This window comes from Pyxicephalus adspersus, chromosome 11 (assembly GCF_032062135.1).
Source record: "Pyxicephalus adspersus chromosome 11, UCB_Pads_2.0, whole genome shotgun sequence".
NCBI classification, from domain to species: Eukaryota; Metazoa; Chordata; class Amphibia; order Anura; family Pyxicephalidae; genus Pyxicephalus; species Pyxicephalus adspersus.
In genome coordinates this window covers 42,463,884-42,484,178 of record NC_092868.1, presented here as the reverse complement: position 1 = coordinate 42,484,178, position 20,295 = coordinate 42,463,884, and the positions used below count along the sequence as shown (strand labels likewise).

The following is a 20,295-nucleotide window of genomic DNA, read 5'->3' as shown; positions in this document are numbered from 1 at the left end:
TCTAGGGGCAGGTTGAGGCGGGAGCTGGTCACGTGACGTAGTTGGTGTCATGGCGCTGCCCTGTGTAGGGAAGTGATGGTGGGGAAGAGGTAAGAAATACAAAGTATATGGTGAGAACTGTGTACTCCCTCCACACACCGGGGGCTGTACGAGGTACAGGAATATGAATAGAGCTCGGAGATGGGAGCTTTGGCTAAACAGTCTGACTTTATTATTTTAATATATTAATAAATATATTTCTTTGAATATCTTCACACCCAGTGCACCCTGACATTAAATCATTATATGGTTTGTTATAAGGTAAAATATCAGTTGTTAGGGGGACTGTAGGGAGCAAATGTGGGGGCTCTATTATGCAAAGGGCCTATAATGGCCCTGACAGTCTCATGTAATGCGCCTCCTGAATTATTCCCCAGCCGCCCTATATTCTTCATGTACGGTCTCTTACAGTCTCTAGTGATGTGCTGGTAGCACCTGGCGCTCTCTAGACCAGCGGTCGCCAACCTTTCAGACCTCACAGACCTCTAAATTCATAATTTTAAATTCCATGGACCATTATTATGATTTTTTTTTAAAAAAAGATAAACACATTTGTAAAATAATGATTTTCTTAATGGTGCCTTATGAGGACTGTGGAGGCTCTGATTCATTGATCAGCTCATGGTTAAGTGAAGTATTACTATTGTTACTATTATCAATATTTGCATTATCTTTGGTATTACTAAAGAAATGCAAAATATTTGTTTGCTTTTTCTTACTCATAATGGGTTTATTTCATTCCAATCTTTGCGCTCTTATTCATTCTCGTTGTTTGAGAATGAATAGGAGCGCAAAGCCTCCCAGGATACCTACCTCACGCATCCAGGAAGGCTCTTGGGTGCTCCTTCTTCGCATGCCTGAGCATCTCTGGCATGTGCAGAAGGTGCCTTTTCGTGGTGGAAAAAAAAACTGCGCATGCGTGAGATCGGTATTTTTTTTTAATCTAGGTCAGGTGACGTAGGAAGAAGAGACAAAGATGGCGGCATCCGGCTTGCGGTGGGATTCTGGGACAACGCGGGACCCGATGGATGAGAATCGGTATTGGCAGAGCGGGGTGAGTGTTGTAATGGTGGAAACAATACTGAAGCGTACGGCTCGGCAATGGTTGCCCCATACAACTTGATATGTAGCCCCTCCTCTGTTTTTCCGTCTCTAGTACAATTTGCTGAACTTAGTGCAATATAAAGATGAAAATTGTAATTCAGAATACAAGAATTTATTAGAATATTATTTTTGTTTTATTAATAATAAACATAAAAATTGCAAATTATGTCCACATTTTTCTGTGGACCACCAAGATTTTTTCGCAGACCACTGGTTGGTGACCACCGATCTAGTAGAGGGGTATATTCTCTAGCAGTCGCTGTAATGTTTCTCCTGAACAGGGCTGTGCATTGTTGCTACAAAAAACCTCCAACTCATTTTATGGTACCATCAACTCTGACTCCTCTAATGTAAATCTGTTGATGTATGATAATGTGCTATATTGATTGAAAGACAACATTCAGAGCATTTCATCACTGCCAAGCTCAGCCATCGTAAAACTATATGAAGACGCAGTCTGCTTTTGTGAACAAGAACTCCTGGCCAGAAAGCTGACACTCTACTCTATTGACCAGCCTATAATTGCCAGCATGTAAACCAATAAACTATTTACCAAAATTTTAAACTAAAAACACAAAAATTAAAACAGAGTTTTATTTATAGTTTTTTTTTTTTTTTATAGTCTTCACCGTGTTTTATAGGCGACTGTGTTCTCCCCTGGCCCCTTCTAGCTTGGTGCACCACCCGTCACTTTTCACTAACACCCTGGCTGATTTTGGGTGCTTACTGAAGAGTTGGGTCATAATACAGGGCCGCCACCTGCCTACAGCTTCTTCCCACCCGGCTTTAAGAAAATTCTGGGTTGAACACTGGGCTCTACATTTTAAAGTACTTGTACTTCCTTAAAAAAAAAAAAACTACATAATTTGCTGCATCAAAACCATCAATTAAACTACATAAACCAAAAAAAAAAACCTGTAAAATCCAAAACAGCATAAATGTAATTAAACTCTACATAAAGCTGTACAATAAATAAGAGTGCAGACAGGCCTGTGAAGCTAGCATGGGGTGGTAACACCTTTGCTTTTTCACAATATTCTCAGTGTGCAGGAGACATATATATGTAGAATGTTATCTTACTGTATTGCTGAGAACAAATACTCTCACCAAGTCACTGCCTGGGAACTCCATCGACAAAACTGATATACAAGGATGTCACTCGCATGCACCAGAATGTAGAAACGCACAAGGCAATAAAGCAAATCAAAAGGTTTATTGCTGCACATATTAACTATATATATATATATATATATATATATAACAAGTAGTCATAATAATCAATAATCATCATCAATGATCCACGATCAACCAGAAATTATAATGGTACAATTAAATGGCACACTGTTCTAATTATTCATAGACCACGGTTTACTTTTGTCATGTTATCAATGAGTCAATACATCATCAGATATTGCATAATTCACATCCCACTTTGACTAGGGAGTCCCGTTCACAGCCCGCACCAGGGAGTCGTACCTGGGACCACACCATATTCAGACGACGCGTCTGCCCCTGGATTTAGACTCACCTTGCCCAGGTGAGATCTCCTCTTTGATGTCGGGCCGAGAGGGGGTCTCTCCCTGCTGCACCCAGTTTTTACCCTGTTTTCTGCCATATCTCACCACTCATGACAAGTGTGCCCCTCATGATGAGGGGGGATGTGGTGATACACCAAAAACCCTCTTGATTCAAAATATAATTACCCTTTGGGGTACCTTGCTCTCCTCGTTTTCCCTAATTAAATGTGACAATTACTCTATATACTCTATAGAGTAATATCTACATGTTATTTCTTAACTTGAAACACATTTTTCCTTCAGTGTATATATTCCTTCACTCAAGTGTCTAGTGCTATATATTATCTACTGCCCCTGGACTGAGACCCACCTTGCCCAGGTGAGATCTCCTTCTTGATGCTGTTCTGAGATGGGGTCCCTCCCTGCTGCACCCTGTTTTTACCTTGTTTTCTGTCAAAGTCACACCACTCATGACAGGCGTGCCCCGAAAAACACACTTGTGATGGTAGAGGAGGTGTGGGGACACACCAAAAACCCTCTTGAACCAAAACATATGGACAAACATGTTTACTTTTTGGGATACCTTGCTCACCTTTGTCACATACCTTTTTCCCTAATTAAATGTGACGGCAATCAGACTGTGTACTCTGTTATATATAAATGTCAATTCTTAACTCTAAACACATATTCTCTATCTCCTTCTCCCCACATACTTTAAACTCTTGGATATACAACACAAATCAGTCTGTGGTGTTTGTAAATGTGCCAGCACGCTTAGCTTGCCATTTTTAACCTTTTCATCTCTTATTTGACAGGTTCTAAATTATTGCCACCTTTGTATCTGAGTGATCTATACACCTGAAGATGCCGGAAATCAAAGTTACCCCTTTGGGTAAGACATTCATTCCATTCATATTCGAATGCAAACTTTAACTTGAAACACTTGAAATATTTTTTGTTGTGGTTTTTCAAAGAATGTTTAACAAACCAGAATAAAATAAAATACAGAAAAATGAAACAATAATTTGAACATTAAAGACACAAAACAATCTTTGCACAGAATTACTTTTGATATACAATTACATTAGTTTCTCCATATTGAGAGTGCAGCAATGTTTGCAAAGTGTGTGTGTGTGTTCAAACCCTCAAAGGAGCAATCACAATGTGTAACAGCGATAAAGTAGCTGAACAAACGGCAAGTGTGGCCCTTTAAAAACTATTTTGCCTCATTATAAAACCTTCTGTATAATGTAATGGGGTGGAGCACAGCCTCTCGTTCTCCATCTGGGAGAGTATTGAGTATAAACGCGAACCATCTGTTGAAAAAATGTTTTTGTGAATCTTTATTGATAGCATTTTCAGCATCTAATTTTTCTATATACATTGTTGGTTAGATCAGTGGAAACATCTTTATTAGGTGGAGAAGACGTTGCAACCCATGCTTGCATAATCACTCACCTGGCAGCCAGTAGGCATATACTTCTCCATTGTCGATGTGATTACAGAGTACTATTGCTATTGGAAATATCATCCCAATGGCTGAATAACATCAGTTTGGGGTCTAATGAAAGAGTACATGCCGTGATCTGAGTTATATATTGTATTAGTTGTTTCCAGAAGGCTTGAATGGGTGTACAATGCCACAGGCAGTGGAAACACCTTTTTTGATAAGGAACGCTCCCCAGCTTGCACATCTACAGAATTTTTAGGGGGGGGGGGGGGTCTATAGGAATACTAGTCAACAGACACAGGAAGCTCATAGCCCCTGTGTCCTCTGCACACTTCATGCAAGAAGCCCACCTAATTATAGACTACAGAAATGTTAGTTTTATGTTGTGAAGATCTATAGGGGGTGGTTATAGAGTATTATAGAATGGTATACAGTAGACACTGTACAGGGCTAACACTACAATAAGTAGGTGGGGTATTGACTGACAACTCCTTATGATCTGAGTGCATTTCTGGCAGATGACAAAGTATTGTTCTGTCCTAAAGGAATCATGAGGAAATGTGCAAGTATTGCAGAGATGTTCTACATATGTTTTTTAATATTCTTTTCACATGCTGTTCTTCATGGTTCTTTATTTGACATCACCTGACCCAGGCGCGAGATCGGGTAACATAGGATGAAAAATAAATTTGCCCCTATCTCCCTGCATATAATAGAATTTTTACTTTACATAAAAGTGTTGTCCACCCTTTTATGTAAAGTGAAATTTCTTAGTTTAGGTACGCTTTAAGTGTTATGAAGTAATTATTTACAGGTTGAGGTTTGGGATTAGTGTGGAGACAGGATTACATAATATAATATGAAATTTGGCTAACCCTTTTACCCACATTTGTTTTACCAGTGATATCTCCTCCCCAATGTAATAATTTATAACTGTAAATCTTCCATCTCTGTGCTCCTTCATAGCTGTGCTAATCTCGTGTTCTGTATTCTGGATCTCTCAGGTGCTGGTCAGGATGTTGGACGCAGCTGCATTCTGGTGTCTATAGGAGGGAAGAATGTCATGCTGGACTGTGGAATGCACATGGGATACAATGATGATGTGAGTCTCCACATGTGATACCTCTGATGGATCGTATTACATGTGTCTGGATTTTGCATTGTAGCAATGATTCCTGCAGGAACATCCTTTCAGTTTTGTTATTTATTTTATTACAGCGACGGTTTCCTGACTTCTCTTACATCACACAAAATGGTCGTCTCACAGACTTTCTGGATTGCGTTATTATTAGGTAACTGAAGTGGCTGTAAATGTTTCCTAATTAAAAGTTACCATAGCTTTGCACAGATAGTGCTAGAATTAAGAGAATCAATTACCTGATTAATCCTAACATTCTCAAAGTACAGGTAGTCCCCGGGTTACATATGAGATAGGGACTGTAGGTTTGTTCTTAAGTTGAATTTGTATGTAAGTCAGAACATGTACATTATTTTAATAAATGTAATTAGGACAGATGTTTGTCTCAACATATTATTAGGCAGTGAGGTGTCAGTTACTGTATAAAATCCTCACTGTGAGTTTTTTACAAACAAGGCAAAAAAAAAAAAACTTTATGGAGCCTAAACATTAATTAACTTCTGGAGCAAGCTGTGCTTTGATATGCAAAAAGAAACAACTGCAGAGTTTTTCTTGATCATTAAAGAGTTACAGGATGTTGCTCAGCTGTGTTTAGCACAAGATTTCTTCTGCAAGTCATGCAAACCCCCCCCCCGTCAAGCCTCCATCCTGCACACAAACGAGCAGAGGAGCCCCGTTCGTATCTAGGAGCTGTCAGTATGTCGGATGTCCTTAACTCGGGGAATACCTGTATCTTAATAGGGAAATCTTAGGGGTTTACTTATAAAGCTGTGAATCTGACATTTACTAAAACATTCCATGATGGAGAATTTTTCCAGGTCCATACGTTTTTATGGCAGTAACTGATTCTCTACCAGGTAATGTATTTACTGCTTTATAAATAGGTCGCTTTGTGTTAATTTTTTTTTTTATAAATTTTGTTCTCCACCCTTCTGGTGGGATTTTCTTATGTGCTACTATATTTGATGAGCACCTTCTATGACCACTCACAGCTGTGCTGCAGTGTGTACGTTCCAGTTGTGCAGCTCTGGATGTCTGAACCTTGTTGCATTGGTCTTTGCAACCATGGAGCTTAATAAGGACTTTACATTGTAACTATAAGGGATGCTGCATTTAAATGTTCTATTTTCACTCCACACACAGCACAGTGGTGTAATATGGGCCTAATGGAATCAGATTTCATCTTGTCTTTTTATTGAGTGTGAATAGTCCCTTAATGTTTTTTCTGTCCTCTAGCCACTTCCACCTAGATCACTGCGGAGCTCTGCCTTACATGAGTGAAATGGTTGGTTTTGATGGCCCAATTTACATGACTCATCCAACCAAGGCCATCTGTCCCATTCTGCTGGAGGATTACAGGAAGATCACTGTGGATAAGAAAGGTGAAACCAACTTCTTTACATCCCAAATGATTAAGGACTGCATGAAGAAAGTGGTGGCCGTCAACCTCCATCAGACTGTGCAGGTGAGATGAATACCATGGAAAATAAGCAGTGTAGGAAATAATTCCAGTATTTAGTGGCTGCAGATAACTCTGCTTTTAATGAGATTTAAAGTTCTCCAGCAGCAGGAGGCTGCCTGACCTGCTGTATAATGTACTTCATACAAAACCCATCCTACATGTGAGTTGTTATGTAAAGTCTGGTTCCCAGTTCATTACCAAAAACCTAATTACAATAAGTTCTATGGAATTTATTATTAAGCTGCAGTTTTTGACTGCCAGCATTTTTGTTTCACTGAACAATTTCACTTTTTGCCTGAAGCTGCTTTTTTGTATTGAAGCTTCTCCAGCAATCCCCTGTGGTGTGGTCCCTTTTACAATCCATATTTAAAGGTATTACTGTCTTTCTACTGCACCCCTCACCATTTGTATATTCCATACTAGTTTCCATCATCCTATATAAAGTAGTTGTGTCAGAGGGATAGAATAAGGTGTTCCCAAAGGATATCTAACGTATGGGGTGCCTCTGAGATATATAAATACACAATGCCAGTTAGCTTGCATCTATGTAGCATTTTCTTTAATCATTTGACAGCTTTTGTTCTGTTTATTTATTTTTCAGGTTGATGATGAATTAGAAATTAAAGCGTACTATGCCGGACATGTCTTGGGTGCTGCCATGTTCCACATTAAAGTTGGCTCTGAGTCTGTTGTCTATACTGTAAGTACCTTTACTAGATTTTATAATAAAGCCGGCCAGACTTGTGTCTGGCAGAGGTATAGTAGTTTGCCTTGACCCTCCTCTCTTTTTTGTGTTAAATAAACATGCACTTTTTAGCGCTTTAATATGTTTAAGGTATACATTATTATTTACATTAAGGTAATGCTTAATGTAAATAATCTTAATAAAAGTATGCTGATATTTTATAACCCACCTTTTTGTATACAGTTTGTGATTCTATGTATACATTGGTGCTGCCATCTTTGTTTATATCATATACATGCACTGCTTCCAGCTTTGCAGTGAAACAAAATGATTGTTCTTTTTTCCTCTTTATCACAATGGATCAGATGATTTATTGAAAAGCATTTACTTCTTCAGCAGTACATATGGCAAGTCAGTGGTTGTATTTGGCATTCTTTGTGTTGCGCTGTGTTTCTTTTGAACGCGGCCTGGTCCATAAGTATGCACTGAAACAAATCATATCTGTGCATGGGCCCCTAATAGGTTAAAGTAAACACTGCAATCATATTTTCAAATATGTGCTCACTAAAATACAGTATACTTCATCTTTTAATGATCTAATATGATTTCTTATTTTTCAAGGGAGATTACAACATGACTCCAGATCGACATTTAGGGTAAGCATTTTGTAATGTGTGTGTCTGTGTTGTGGAGGTTATTACTACAATAAATTTATTTTTCCTATTTCATTGTTTAGGATAACAGTGAGTGTTCTGTACATATCATGAGCTCAGAATTTATGTTTGTCTTTTGCAGAGCTGCCTGGATTGACAAGTGCCGTCCTGATGTGCTCATTAGTGAATCCACATATGCTACAACTATCAGAGACTCAAAACGTTGTCGTGAGAGAGATTTTCTGAAGAAGGTCCACGAGACTGTAGAGAAGGGTGGAAAGGTGACTTTTTTTTCGTCCAATAAATTTATTCCAATTGACAACTACTTGACTTTTCTCCTCCCACACTCCATCTCTAAATTAAATAACTGTTGATTCATTTGGGAAATACCCATCAACAGATTGTCCCTGTGGTTTGACAGGGTCACAGCATTACACTTTAATGGCAGCCTTTAACTTCAACTGCCTATAGTGTTTCTTTTTACTTCTCTGCTGCTTAGTTTTCCCTTGTAATAACCTGGTGCTTATGGATTGCTGACAGACTCCCAGTGCTGTCATATTGCCATGACTTGGGAGTCTATACAGGGTTTAATACAGAGGCAATGGGAGCAAAGAAAATAATGTATAAGCAGCTGCAGGGGATGCCACAAAACTGAACTGCTTTACTATGTATTGGTAGGTTCACGTTAAGCAGTGGCTGCCAACTTACGAGGTATAGAAGGCCTCAACTGCAGCATTTGTGATACCAGAGAGGACTGTCAGGATTAGGGTCAAAAACAGGGGACATGTTACACAGGGCTAGTAGAGATCACTGCAGCTTTTCTGACTGCTTGGGTCCAAGGGCCACATATTAGACATTAAATTGGACCTAACCCCATTCAGTTGCAGAACACCCCTATCGTCTTGTCTTCCGGGAGACAATCTTTGGCCATCTTGGGGGTGTTTTTTTTCTTTGTTGACATATTTTAGGATGATTCTTGGATTACAAAAGTCAAATTTAGCCAGTAAAATAGCAGAGGGAAAAGCTGCCATATTATTTATGGATAGTGTTGAGAGTTGTCAATTAGCCTAGCCTATGATTCATGGATGTCTGTGTAGTAGTGTGTGCCCATGTGTGATGCCCATGTGGTGACATTATATAAATGGCTCTGACACTGTATGACTAACTTTAGGTAAGTTAGAATTTCAAAATCAACTCATTTACAGCTAATTAAAAAATGTAAATCTTTAGCAGTATGACAATGTTGTAATTAGCATGAAGGGCTGTCATTGGATTTACAGATCTGCTTTTCTTTGCAGGTTCTCATTCCTGTTTTTGCTTTGGGGAGGGCTCAGGAACTCTGCATCTTGCTGGAAACTTTCTGGTAATAATTTTTTGTCACTTATTATACTGTAATAGGGATGTTTAAATCCAGCCCTTGAGTAACATTTTAATAAAGTTACTGCTGGCTGTTTAAATAATCCCATGTATCTGTGGGAGGAAGAGAAGGAGAGGAGGGAGGGAAAGCCAGGCTTTTGAGGGGCAACCAGAATTAAATTTAAAAACACAAAATTTCATTGTTCCAACAACATAATTTAAAAGAATAAGAGCTGTGTCTCTATAAATGAATCCTAGGCTAACATAACCACTAGTTTCGCTAGAACTTTAGATAGAGACTTGGATTTGGGAAGTCATTTGACTAATCTACTCATGGCCTAAACATTTTATTTCACAAATCTAAGGCTCTACCTCCCCTGAGGAAGCCATAAGGGGAAACGCGTCAGGCCTGCTTATAATCTGATACTTTAAATCCAACACATTTATTGGTTGAATATAACTCCAGTATCTTTATTTGATTATACAAGTTGCTATTGTATTTTTTAGCGTTTCTAAATAAAATTCTACAATTGTTCTACAATACATGTCTATTTTCCTGGATCTCCTTTTTCTATTACAAAGATAAATTTTTCTGTTTTCACTTTGCATTACCTAAAGTATGAATGAAGTACAGTATATTTACGTGTAAATATTTTTCCTTGATTGCTTTACTTTGAGGAATCCTGGAACTCCAAAATTAGTTTTTGTGTTTTGGTCTCGGGAAAAAACACATTGTGGAGTTCTGGAGGCCATTATTCATTTCTTATAACCAAGACACGTCCAGCTTTGCTGTAGCATAATCCTGTATTTCCTCTTTCTTAGGGAACGGATGAACTTGAAAGCCCCAATTTACTTCTCAACAGGTCTGACAGAGAAAGCCAACCATTATTACAAACTCTTCATTACCTGGACCAATCAGAAGATCAGAAAGACTTTTGTACAAAGGAATATGTTTGAGTTTAAACATATCAAGGCCTTTGACAGAGCGTTTGCAGACAATCCTGGACCAATGGTGAGGAAACCCATTCCTACTAACCTAAAGTTGTCTACAGTAGACTGCAAACGTTAAAAATACTTAGTGAATTTTACTTATACGCCTAAATGTATACAACTTCATGCATTTTGTTGTTTGTACCTTAAGGTTTTATGTTTGCCTGTTAACGTTTGGAATTGTATGTATTTACGTATATCAATGTGTAACCTCAATAAAAAATACTTTATAGAGTATTGGGGTTTTCTGTGCTGGGGGGACATATTGGGTCTTAGTGTATGACATGGGCCACTGGTGTGCTAATTGTTTATTTCTACACAGAAAACTGATTACTTTATTACTTCACAGCTGACTATTGTGCACAAGGACAAATATTTTTGTGATCATTTTGTGCTTTGATTTTTGCAGGTGGTTTTTGCAACTCCTGGAATGCTGCATGCCGGTCAATCCTTGCAAATTTTCCGTAAATGGGCTGGCAATGAAAAAAACATGGTAAGATCTAGTATTATCTGAATGTATTTCATCTTCTGATGTCTAGCAGACTGTGTAAACACTTTATTTTAGTTATTTACACACACACACACACACACACACACACATATATATATATATATATATATATATATATATATATAAGTTTAGTGGGCTCAATAATCATTAATTTTTTTTTTATTTAATTTGCCTATTGAATTCTAAGCCATCAGGCTCTGGAAGGTTGCAGATTAAAACGGGATCAATTATTTTTGGAGGTGTCACGGCTGGACTGCTTGCTTTTACTATTCGCAACCTGCCCTATAGACTTAGTTTTGGCTGTAAAGTTCTATTACACCAGAAAAGCATTCTATGTAATGTGTACAGTAAAGTGGAGAATTTAAACCTTCATGTTATTGTTTTTATTTTACACAGTATAAGACAGAGAACCAGAGTGATTGTGTCTTCCCAGAGTTTGCTATGATGATCAGACTTTCTTGTTTTATTTCTCTTTTGTTCCTGTGTAGGTCATCATGCCCGGTTACTGTGTGCAGGGCACAGTTGGTCACAAGATCCTAAGTGGCCAGCGCAAGCTGGAGATGGAAGGGAGACAAACGGTACATTTCCTTTCATGCTTTAAATGCATTTCCAATTGCAAAATAAACACTGATGAATGGCATGGTCCCCTAAATGCTACAACAGGGACACGTGTGTGTGTGTGTGTGTGTGTGTGTGTGTGTGTCTGTATTCATTTTAAACGCATTAATTTAATTTGCGTTTTTTTTTTCCCCGCCAGCTGGATGTGAAGATGCAAGTAGAGTACATGTCCTTCAGTGCTCATGCTGATGCTAAAGGTATCATGCAGTTGATCCGCCAGGCAGAGCCACGGAATGTGTTACTGGTGCATGGAGAAGCCAAAAAGATGGAGTTCTTAAAGCAAAAAATTGAGCAAGAGTTCCGTATGTATATTTTTTTTATTTGTTACTCAGTTATTGAGTCTATTAATTTAATATTAAATGATCCTTTCAGCCTAAAACACAGACGTCTTGTAGACTGCAGTATATTTTCCTGATGATTATTTTTTTTGCTGTATTCTCCTAATTACTTTGTGTCTCTAGATATCCAGTGCTATATGCCATTTAACGGGGAGACGGCCACTATTGCCACCAACCCCAACATTCCTGTGGATATTTCCCTGGGACTGCTGAAGAAAGAGACTGCACTCAGTAAGTCAATCTGATCAGTGTCTGATGTCTGGGGGAGATTTAGTTTAAAGCTAAACGTGAGGGAAGTCACCTAAAAAACACAATGTAAACACATGCATGAACTGAACCTGTCTGAACGAATATCTGTCCTCTTGTTAGAAGGGAGCTTTATACTAAAACTATATACATATGCACACACTGATGTATGCTGCTGTTATTGTAGGCCTTGTTCCAGACTGTAAGAAGCCCAGGCTGATGCATGGAACCCTGATAATGAAAGATAATGTAAGTAAAACTGAAGCCACAACCTATGTATTTATGCTGTTAATAAATAAAATAATAATTAAAGTAAATTAAACATTCGGATTTGTTAAAGCTATCTTGATTTTCCTGATAAGAAAATATTGTGCATCATTGCTATGGAGAGCCAGTGAAAGAAAAGCTTTTAAATATATGAGCAAAATCAAGAAGCTGGCATAGAAACAATTTTTTCATACAATTTGATTATCATACTGCAGTATTCCTCATTTTTTAAATCTAGTTGTGAACTGGGAAAAATATCTTTAAACTCAAAAAGCTTTCTACAGTTTTCCAGTGAATTGTTTCTCAACTCTTTAAATCATTTTCTTTGTCACAAGAGAAGTTTGCTGGCTGTTATTGCTTACTCTTTATAAAAAAAAAATGTAAATTCAACTGTTCGTTCCTGATCTGGAACAAGTATGGAGATCAAATGCTTTTATTTGCATAATTTCCCTGGGTCCAGTGGATTGACATAGTGATCCAGAAGGGATCGGCAGTGGCTGCCCTTAAATATTAATCACAACAGTTTTTTTTAGGTACCCTAAATTTCTTTCCCCCAGTACTTCTTTTTCATTACAATCTACACAGTCTTTTGGGTTAAATGATGCCCAGTGTCATATGATCCAAAAGACTGCGTGTGTGGTGTCATGGGCCTACCATGATGCCCTTTGTTTACAGTATAATGCAGACAGTGGCCCTGATGTCACCCAGAGTTTGGCTTTGTGTATTGTGTGATAAGTGAATATCATGCATGAGACTTACGCTATATGTTAGATTCATTGTATGTCTTTATTTTCTTGTAATAAAAAGGAATTGTAGCAAAAAACACTTTGTATAGATAAGTAGCATTGTCACAAATGTGCTATTCCTTCTAATATATAATACTAAGTTATAGTCTATATACCTATGAGGAGTATGTACATGTTGATGGCTGTTCTCTCTATGACAGAGCCTCCGCCTGGTGTCCCCAGAACAAGCACTCAAGGAAATTGGCCTCACTGAACACCAGCTCAGGTTTACTTGCAGGATTCACATTCAGGATTCACATAAGGAGCCGGAAACTGTGCTGCGGATATACAACCACCTAAAAAGGCAAGTGGGGAACATGAAATACAAGGAAAAACTAAAAGCCTTCCCTTTCCAGCCCCTGACTAAATAAAGGCATAGTGTGTGCTTCAAACAAAAATGTGTTACATAGAATTGGTGTTCATTAGATTTCTGCATTTGATAGAGCAACTAGCTGTAGCTGTGCTTTACACCTCCCACAAATAAACACAGCTTAGTGAAGTCTATATTTCATTTATTATATCAGATTCCCAGATAAATTACTGAATGCAATGCACCCCCTGTGTGGCCAATATCTTATTTCAGTAATAACTTGAATAGGGGGCTTAGTAAGTGAAAATTGAGTATTTGCTCCCTCTAGTGGCTAATCTATAAATCTACAGCTGAGGCACATCAATATGATAAAATGTTTGGCATTATTAAACAGGATTTATATAGCACCAACATCTTACACAGTGCTGTACATTAAATAGGGGATTGCAAATGACAGACAGAAACAGACAGTGACACAGAAGGAGGAGAGGACCCTGCCCTGGAGAGCTTACAATCTAGGCATTAGACTAGCATAAGGAAGATTTTTAACACAGACTTTTCATTAGTTTTTTGGCAACATCCTGAAATGTACAATTTTCTTTTTAAGTTTGACTTTAATGATGTGCTCTGCTCCATTAACATTACATTAACCTACATTAGCTCCTTCAGCTGTAGCTCAGTTCCCAAAACAGGTGCCCACCTAAAACTGGAAGCTGCAAGTGTTTTGTATTGTCTGATAAAGAAACGCTGAGTATATATTGTGTGTATCCTCCCACAGTGTGCTGAAAGACCGTCTGGTACAACATCTCCCAGATGGCTCCATCATGGTGGAATCCATCCTTCTTCAAGTCTCCACCAATTCTGATGACCCCAGCACAAAAGTTCTGCTGATATCCTGGACCTACCAGGTAATATTGATGTGTACTACAGTGGGATGGGTTCAGGTATGGGGTTAAGCCATTTACACTGGGAACTCATCCATTGATTAAATTTACTATATGTTCTATAATAGCTTGTCTAAGTACAGTGTCAGTAAATTCTGCTGACAGCAACAAATTTATTATGTCAAGCTGGGGTGTGCATAGCCATAGGCAGTCGCAATCATGCATAAAGCCTTCTACACACCTTACAATCTGTACAATTTTATTTTACCAACAAATAAGTGGTGAAAGGCCAGCCAGGTTAGATAAAAATTGCATGGGTTGTTCAGGTAGGCTCTCACGCTACATCTGTGTTAGTAAATATAAAGAGAATTCTATATTCAGATTGTAATAAGTGTGGCCAGCCTTAGTTAATTCTTTTGATCAAAAGGATCTTATCTGAATCAGTTTTCCTTGTACTTTTTTTTTTTTTAACAGTTTTGCCGTGTTAAGACATTTAAAGCTGAACCCTGGATAAAACATAACATTTAATTCAAAAACATTCCTCAATAGTCACAAAGGATTTAAATCCGTTTTGTGTACCAAATGCTATACCAGCCCTAGCTATTATTATCCTTCAAGCTTTGGGAGTAACCCAGCAGAGCCACTCAGTACAGGCTGCAGAAAACTCATAGACGGCAGATACAAGACCAGTTATCCTGTACAAATAGAGAGAGTAACAGTGGCAGGGTTTTATTATAGGAAGCTCCTCTTCGGAGTTTCAGGCTGAATTACTGCACTGATTTGGAAGAAATGCACAAATGCTCATTATATTTTATCCCTAAGTTCTTCTTTGTCATCATACACAATAACCCTAATCCTTTGCTGTACATAGAATCGTTGATTAGATATTATCACATGTGCTTTTTCCAGTCATTTTGTTGTCAGGTATATAAAAAGTAAGTGATTGATCACATATATAGACACTGGTGTCCTAAGTTTGTGTGTAGCTCTACCTGTACAGGAATGGGGGCCGCATGTAGATGTGCATCTGTCTATTCTAACATGGGTCACATATGTGCCCTGTATATAAATAGATATTTCTTCTGCTTTATTCTCTCTACTCCATATTTCGGACACTCTGGCTCTGTTAACATTCATATGGGTGGCATGTACACTGGGTTTCCTGACAGTTTGCTAATTCAAAGCTCTGCTAATACTCACAAGTTTAGGACAATTCCCCTTATAGCCATCTCAGTCATGATCCCGGCTTCTTAAAAGAAAAACGATAATAAAATGTCCATTCCTGCATATACAGAGCTGCCGTTAGAAATCCTGGAAAATAGTAAAAGTAATCATGATTTTTCTAATGTTTTTTTTCTTCTCAACTACTTAGGATGAAGAGCTGGGAAGCTTATTGACCTCTTTGTTGAAGAAAGGCCTACCACAAAGCACAGGCTAGACTACTGCCTCCATTTCTCCTGGATTTATGGAGGAAGGAAAATTGTCATACTTGTATAGAACATGGCCTGCTTAGCGTCAGGCAATATCTTCTTTACACACCCTAAGCTGGGGAGGAAAAGTCACTGTGACAATCCTGGATTGCTTTATGTGAACTCACATACCACAAGCCGGGGTCACCTGACTACCCAAAGAGACTCCATATTGGACGGTGCAGGATTTGTGTGCTTAGCACTACCATATTTTATTTAAAGAAAAAACATTTTTTTCAGACTTCAAAGTGAAAATTAAATAAATAAAGGAAAAGTATCTCCATCTGTTGTGCTTTTATTTAACTCATGTTTTTTCTACTTTAACATAATAGATTTTTGCAGATGCTACTAAAAGTTAGTTAAAAGTTTAAACCGAGTTTAACACGCTTCTGGCCCTTAAATCTTATTTAAAGAAATAAGGAGCCTGTATGAGTGTCTGTCCCCTGTTAAGATATAGACTGCCCTGGTGACTATTCTCTTTGAGTGGAAAGGCAGGAAACATGCAAGACTTTGAGTTGCCACCACAACCGATTACACTGCCCTGTAGAAAGAGAAGTCAGAAGAATGTACTGTAAAGTTCAAGTGGTTCAGCACAGAGTTTGTAACCTACAACTTTAAAAAAGTATGCAACATATAAAACTGTAAATAGAATTGTGTAGTCAGTGTGTAGCATACAACAGATCATGCAGAATGGTCAGAAGTGTTGGACTTAGCAAAGCATACAGAGAGGTGCAGATAGACTACAAAGCATGCAGAATAAAGTTTAGCCATCAGGAATATATAGAATAGTGCAAACAAAGTGTGTTTGCGTGGAGGGCAGAAAATAGATTCAGTACAGCATGCAAAATAAAATGGAGTAGCTGAGAGTGGAGCAGTCACTTGTGTGTAGCATAGGGTACATCACACAGAATAGTACACTCAGGTGCATGCAACACAGCACAGCTTCCAAGGTGAAGCCAGTTAGGTGTTTTAGTGTACAGATTGGTGTCATGTATTATGTAACTTGCAGTACAGTGTACAAAGTGGAGCAGTCTGGAGCATGCAATGCAAGACATTGGTGCAGTCACGATTATGTAAGGGTACAGAAGCCAGATATCTCTAATACAGTACAGACTGGAGCACAAATGTGCAGAGGAGTTAGAAGTATGTACTGTTGAAAGTGTGGCATTTAAATTACAAAACTGCATAAGGAATTGAAGCAGTCAGGCGTAAATAACAGAGCACAGCTTACAGGGTGGTGCTGTTTGAAGCACGTGTCTTACAGGTACAGCATACATTGAGTGGTCAGCAGTATGTAACATACAGTACAGGAGCAAACTACAGAGATCAGGTTATGAAATCTACAGTATAGAGTACAGAGTAGTGCAATCATTATCATATAACATACATAGATGGCATACAATGTGTAGCAGGAGAATGTAGAGTACCAAGTAATGCTGTTATGATTGTACCACGTACCGAATGTTAAAGGGAAGGATTATGTAACCTGGGTGTCCACAGTGCTGCAGTAACGAGTATGTAACATTAGACAACAGTAAAGCATGCAGAATTGGCCATACACAGGACATACAAGTACAGCATGCAAAGTGGTGAAGTTATGAGTAAGAAGTTTATAGTACAAAATGAAAAAGTCAGCCAAGATGCTATGTACAGAATGATATGGTCAATCAAGAATTGAGGCTGATGTTTTACAATGTGGTGCAGTAAGGTGTATGTTATATACAGTGAGATGTAAGATAAGTACATAATGTGAAAATGCAGAGTGATGCAGTCAGGATTATGGTATTTACAGGACAAAAAACAGTAGTAGGAAATGAAACCCACCATTCATTATCTATAGGATACAATAATATAAATGTGACTTAATAATTTTCCTTCAAACGATGATATAGTAAACCTGTCAGACAATCGATACATGGATAATAATTTCTGACCTCCACCTGGGAAAATGGGTTGCTTTATTATATAGATCGCTAAACCTAGAGAAGGTTCAGCAGTCACTATCTACATACTTGCCCCAAGATAGCAATTTCAAGTGCAAAGGAACACGGACAGATATTGACTACCAAATTTAAAGCAGTCCTCAGCCCGGGTAGCCATCATTTCCCACAATAGCCATTCTTAAATGTTACAATCACATTCTCCAGATATAAATATATCTATGATCAGCTCCAATTGGTGGGACACATTTACTGCCCACTGGTGGCTTTTCCAGTAATCTACATATCACGGTCTGTTATTATTAGTACACAGATGCGTGTAGATTTATCTACGCAGGGTGTGGAGAACTGCTGGTTTCCTGTGGGGGACAGATAAACTTTCCATCTGCAGAGGATGCACTCTGTGTCACTACAACACAGCATACACAGTACTCCATAATATAAATACACGGCCTTCATCAGACTGGACAGTAGGAGGATGAACTACAGACATTGTTGAGATTGGCAGCCACTCTAGTGAACTCGGCTAACCTTGTCCATATTCTGTATTAATTTATAAACTTGTCAGTCCAAAATTAGGATTTTTTCAATTTGTGAATCTGGTATCATGTGTCCCCTTTCAGTTGTATGGAGTGAGTGGACAGTTTCTATGGAGAACAGTTTTTTTCTTTTAACTGATTAAAATGAATTATCAATTTAATTAATGATAAACCTACCGGGAACCCATAGTAGCCAATGACATCTCATGCACCGCTTATCACATACTGCAAACAAAAAATATGAAAAGCATTTTAGAATAATTTTCAGATAAATGCAGCAAGTACACAAGTAGCACTTCTCCTCCCCTCATTCAGAAGAATTTCCTCTGACTTCCTCCCCCCATCTTCCTTATACTATCAAAATCAATCTAGATACCCGGGCTTTAAAGTGTACCAGAACTCTGCATGAGTAAAATATAATTGTATGTTCTCCTCTGTTTTCAGATAATTTACTTACTGTTGCTTTTCAGATAAATATGGAAACAGGTTTTATATAAATTTCTGTATAAATAGAATTCAAAGTCCATATAAATCTAAAGAACAAGAAGTAATAAAATGCAGCTTACCACTCCTTAGATGTGTTCTTTTCAGTCTTTATTCTCACACTTTCCTAGGGTGACAACGCTCACTCCTGTATTGTAGAGAAGAAATGTGATCACCCTGGGACAGGAACTGTGACCGGACTACAGAGCACTTCCTGAGCAGGGCTGACAACACAGCATTTAATAACACAGCAGATAGGGCAGTACTGGATTTCAGGCAGGAAAAAAAAATTGATTTATTGAGCTCAATAAACCATTGATTTATTGAGCAGCAAAAATTGCAACTCAGAGGCTGTGTTTGATTTGCTTTGAATTACAATTAAAGCAGACCTGTCCCTCCCAGATTATGTAAGGTGCCAGTGCTGACCTGGTTGGTGTTCTGATCCTCTGTCTTTAATACTTTCTGAATTATTGACCAGGAATGAATACAAAGCTCAGGTGTTTGGCTGATTTGCAGCTATCTTCATGCTTGTTTCCTGTGTGTGACTGACACTACTGAAACCAAGAGATCAGCTTTACATCCAAGCACTCAGCATTCTTTAGAACGAGTTCAGCAATGGAGATTTACATAATCCTTTTTAAAACAGAGCTCATTCCCCCATTCTCAGCACTCATTCAAGCTAACATCTCTAATAAAAGTCTTCATTGCCCACCTCTTATCAGAATTAGCCTCATAGAATACAAAGCCACTATTTCCCTTAGTGTGGCCACAACCTCAGAAAGACTCACACAAAGGAAATACACAAATATTGACAGACATCCTCACCTGACAGCAGTAAGGGGGCCGATGATCCTGACCTCCTTCTAAAAGTGAGAAATATGTTATTAAATATTAGTGAAAGGTAAGCTGAGCAATCGTCCAATCACAAGCAAAAAATCCCCAATATCGTTTTTTGGGCACGTGATTGGATGTTTATTGGAATATTAGGTTGATAACCATAAAATAAAATGCACATATAATTGTATTGGGAGATTGGTGTTGAAGGGAATGATCTGGTGATGTGGTCTCCTTGTTTGAAGAAGTATACAGGCAGTGAAACTGTATGGGTTCAGCTGGGTTCTCATAGACTTCTAGCCAACGGTCTACCTTTAGCTAGGCCGCTAGATTCCCAAGAGACTTTTATGGAACTGTCTACTTATATCTAGATAGCTGGGTCTTCATAGACTTCTATGGAACTGCCTACCCATAGCTAGAGAGCTGGGATCTCATAAACGTCTGTGGGACTTCCAATGTTTAACTAGACAGCTGGGTTCTCTGGACTTCCGTGGAACCACCTATATTAGATAGCTTACAGTAGTTCTCATGAATTTTTATGGGACTACCTCCTCATAGCTAGACAGCTGGGTTCTCATGGACTTTCGTGGAACCACCTATATTAGTTAGATAGCTTAGTTCTCATGGACTTTTATGGGATTACCTCCTCAAAGCAAGACAGCTGGGTTCTCATGGAC

General features: G+C 38.4%; 2 protein-coding genes across 7 annotated transcripts in view; one reads left to right on the top strand and one right to left on the bottom strand.

Moving 5' to 3' along the window:
• Window positions 1-17: 17 nt before the first annotated feature.
• INTS11 (integrator complex subunit 11) lies at window positions 18-16,099 on the top strand. Its single transcript, XM_072426096.1, has 18 exons — window positions 18-89; window positions 3,476-3,552; window positions 5,115-5,212; window positions 5,329-5,402; window positions 6,485-6,713; window positions 7,312-7,410; window positions 8,017-8,051; window positions 8,191-8,329; window positions 9,347-9,411; window positions 10,227-10,416; window positions 10,804-10,887; window positions 11,394-11,483; window positions 11,663-11,825; window positions 11,985-12,092; window positions 12,295-12,356; window positions 13,321-13,463; window positions 14,248-14,377; window positions 15,726-16,099. Exons 2-18 carry the CDS (start codon window positions 3,525-3,527, stop codon window positions 15,789-15,791), a joined length of 1,803 nt encoding a protein of 600 aa, XP_072282197.1. The 5' UTR covers window positions 18-89; window positions 3,476-3,524; the 3' UTR covers window positions 15,792-16,099.
• The window catches only part of PUSL1 (pseudouridine synthase like 1), a 52,887-nt gene continuing 45,733 nt past the window's right edge, over window positions 13,142-20,295 (bottom strand). For 2 of the 6 annotated variants that reach the window (XR_011922718.1, XR_011922714.1), the window contains 5 exons: window positions 19,610-19,647; window positions 18,868-18,932; window positions 18,479-18,526; window positions 15,554-15,664; window positions 13,142-13,455 (listed from right to left, as the gene is read on the bottom strand). The gene's annotated coding sequence lies outside the window, so the exon portion shown is untranslated. The remainder of the gene's footprint in view (window positions 13,456-15,553; window positions 15,665-18,478; window positions 18,527-18,867; window positions 18,933-19,609; window positions 19,648-20,295) is intronic. The other 4 variants (XR_011922719.1, XR_011922715.1, XR_011922716.1 and 1 more) reach the window with 3 other exon arrangements.

Coding starts and splice junctions, on each gene's coding strand:
- INTS11 (XM_072426096.1), top strand. CDS start 3,525: ATGCCGGAAATCAAAGTTACCCCTTTGG. Junction 10,888..11,393: donor CTGGCAATGAAAAAAACATG/GTAAGATCTAGT, acceptor GTTCCTGTGTAG/GTCATCATGCCCGGTTACTG. Junction 11,826..11,984: donor AAAAATTGAGCAAGAGTTCC/GTATGTATATTT, acceptor TTGTGTCTCTAG/ATATCCAGTGCTATATGCCA.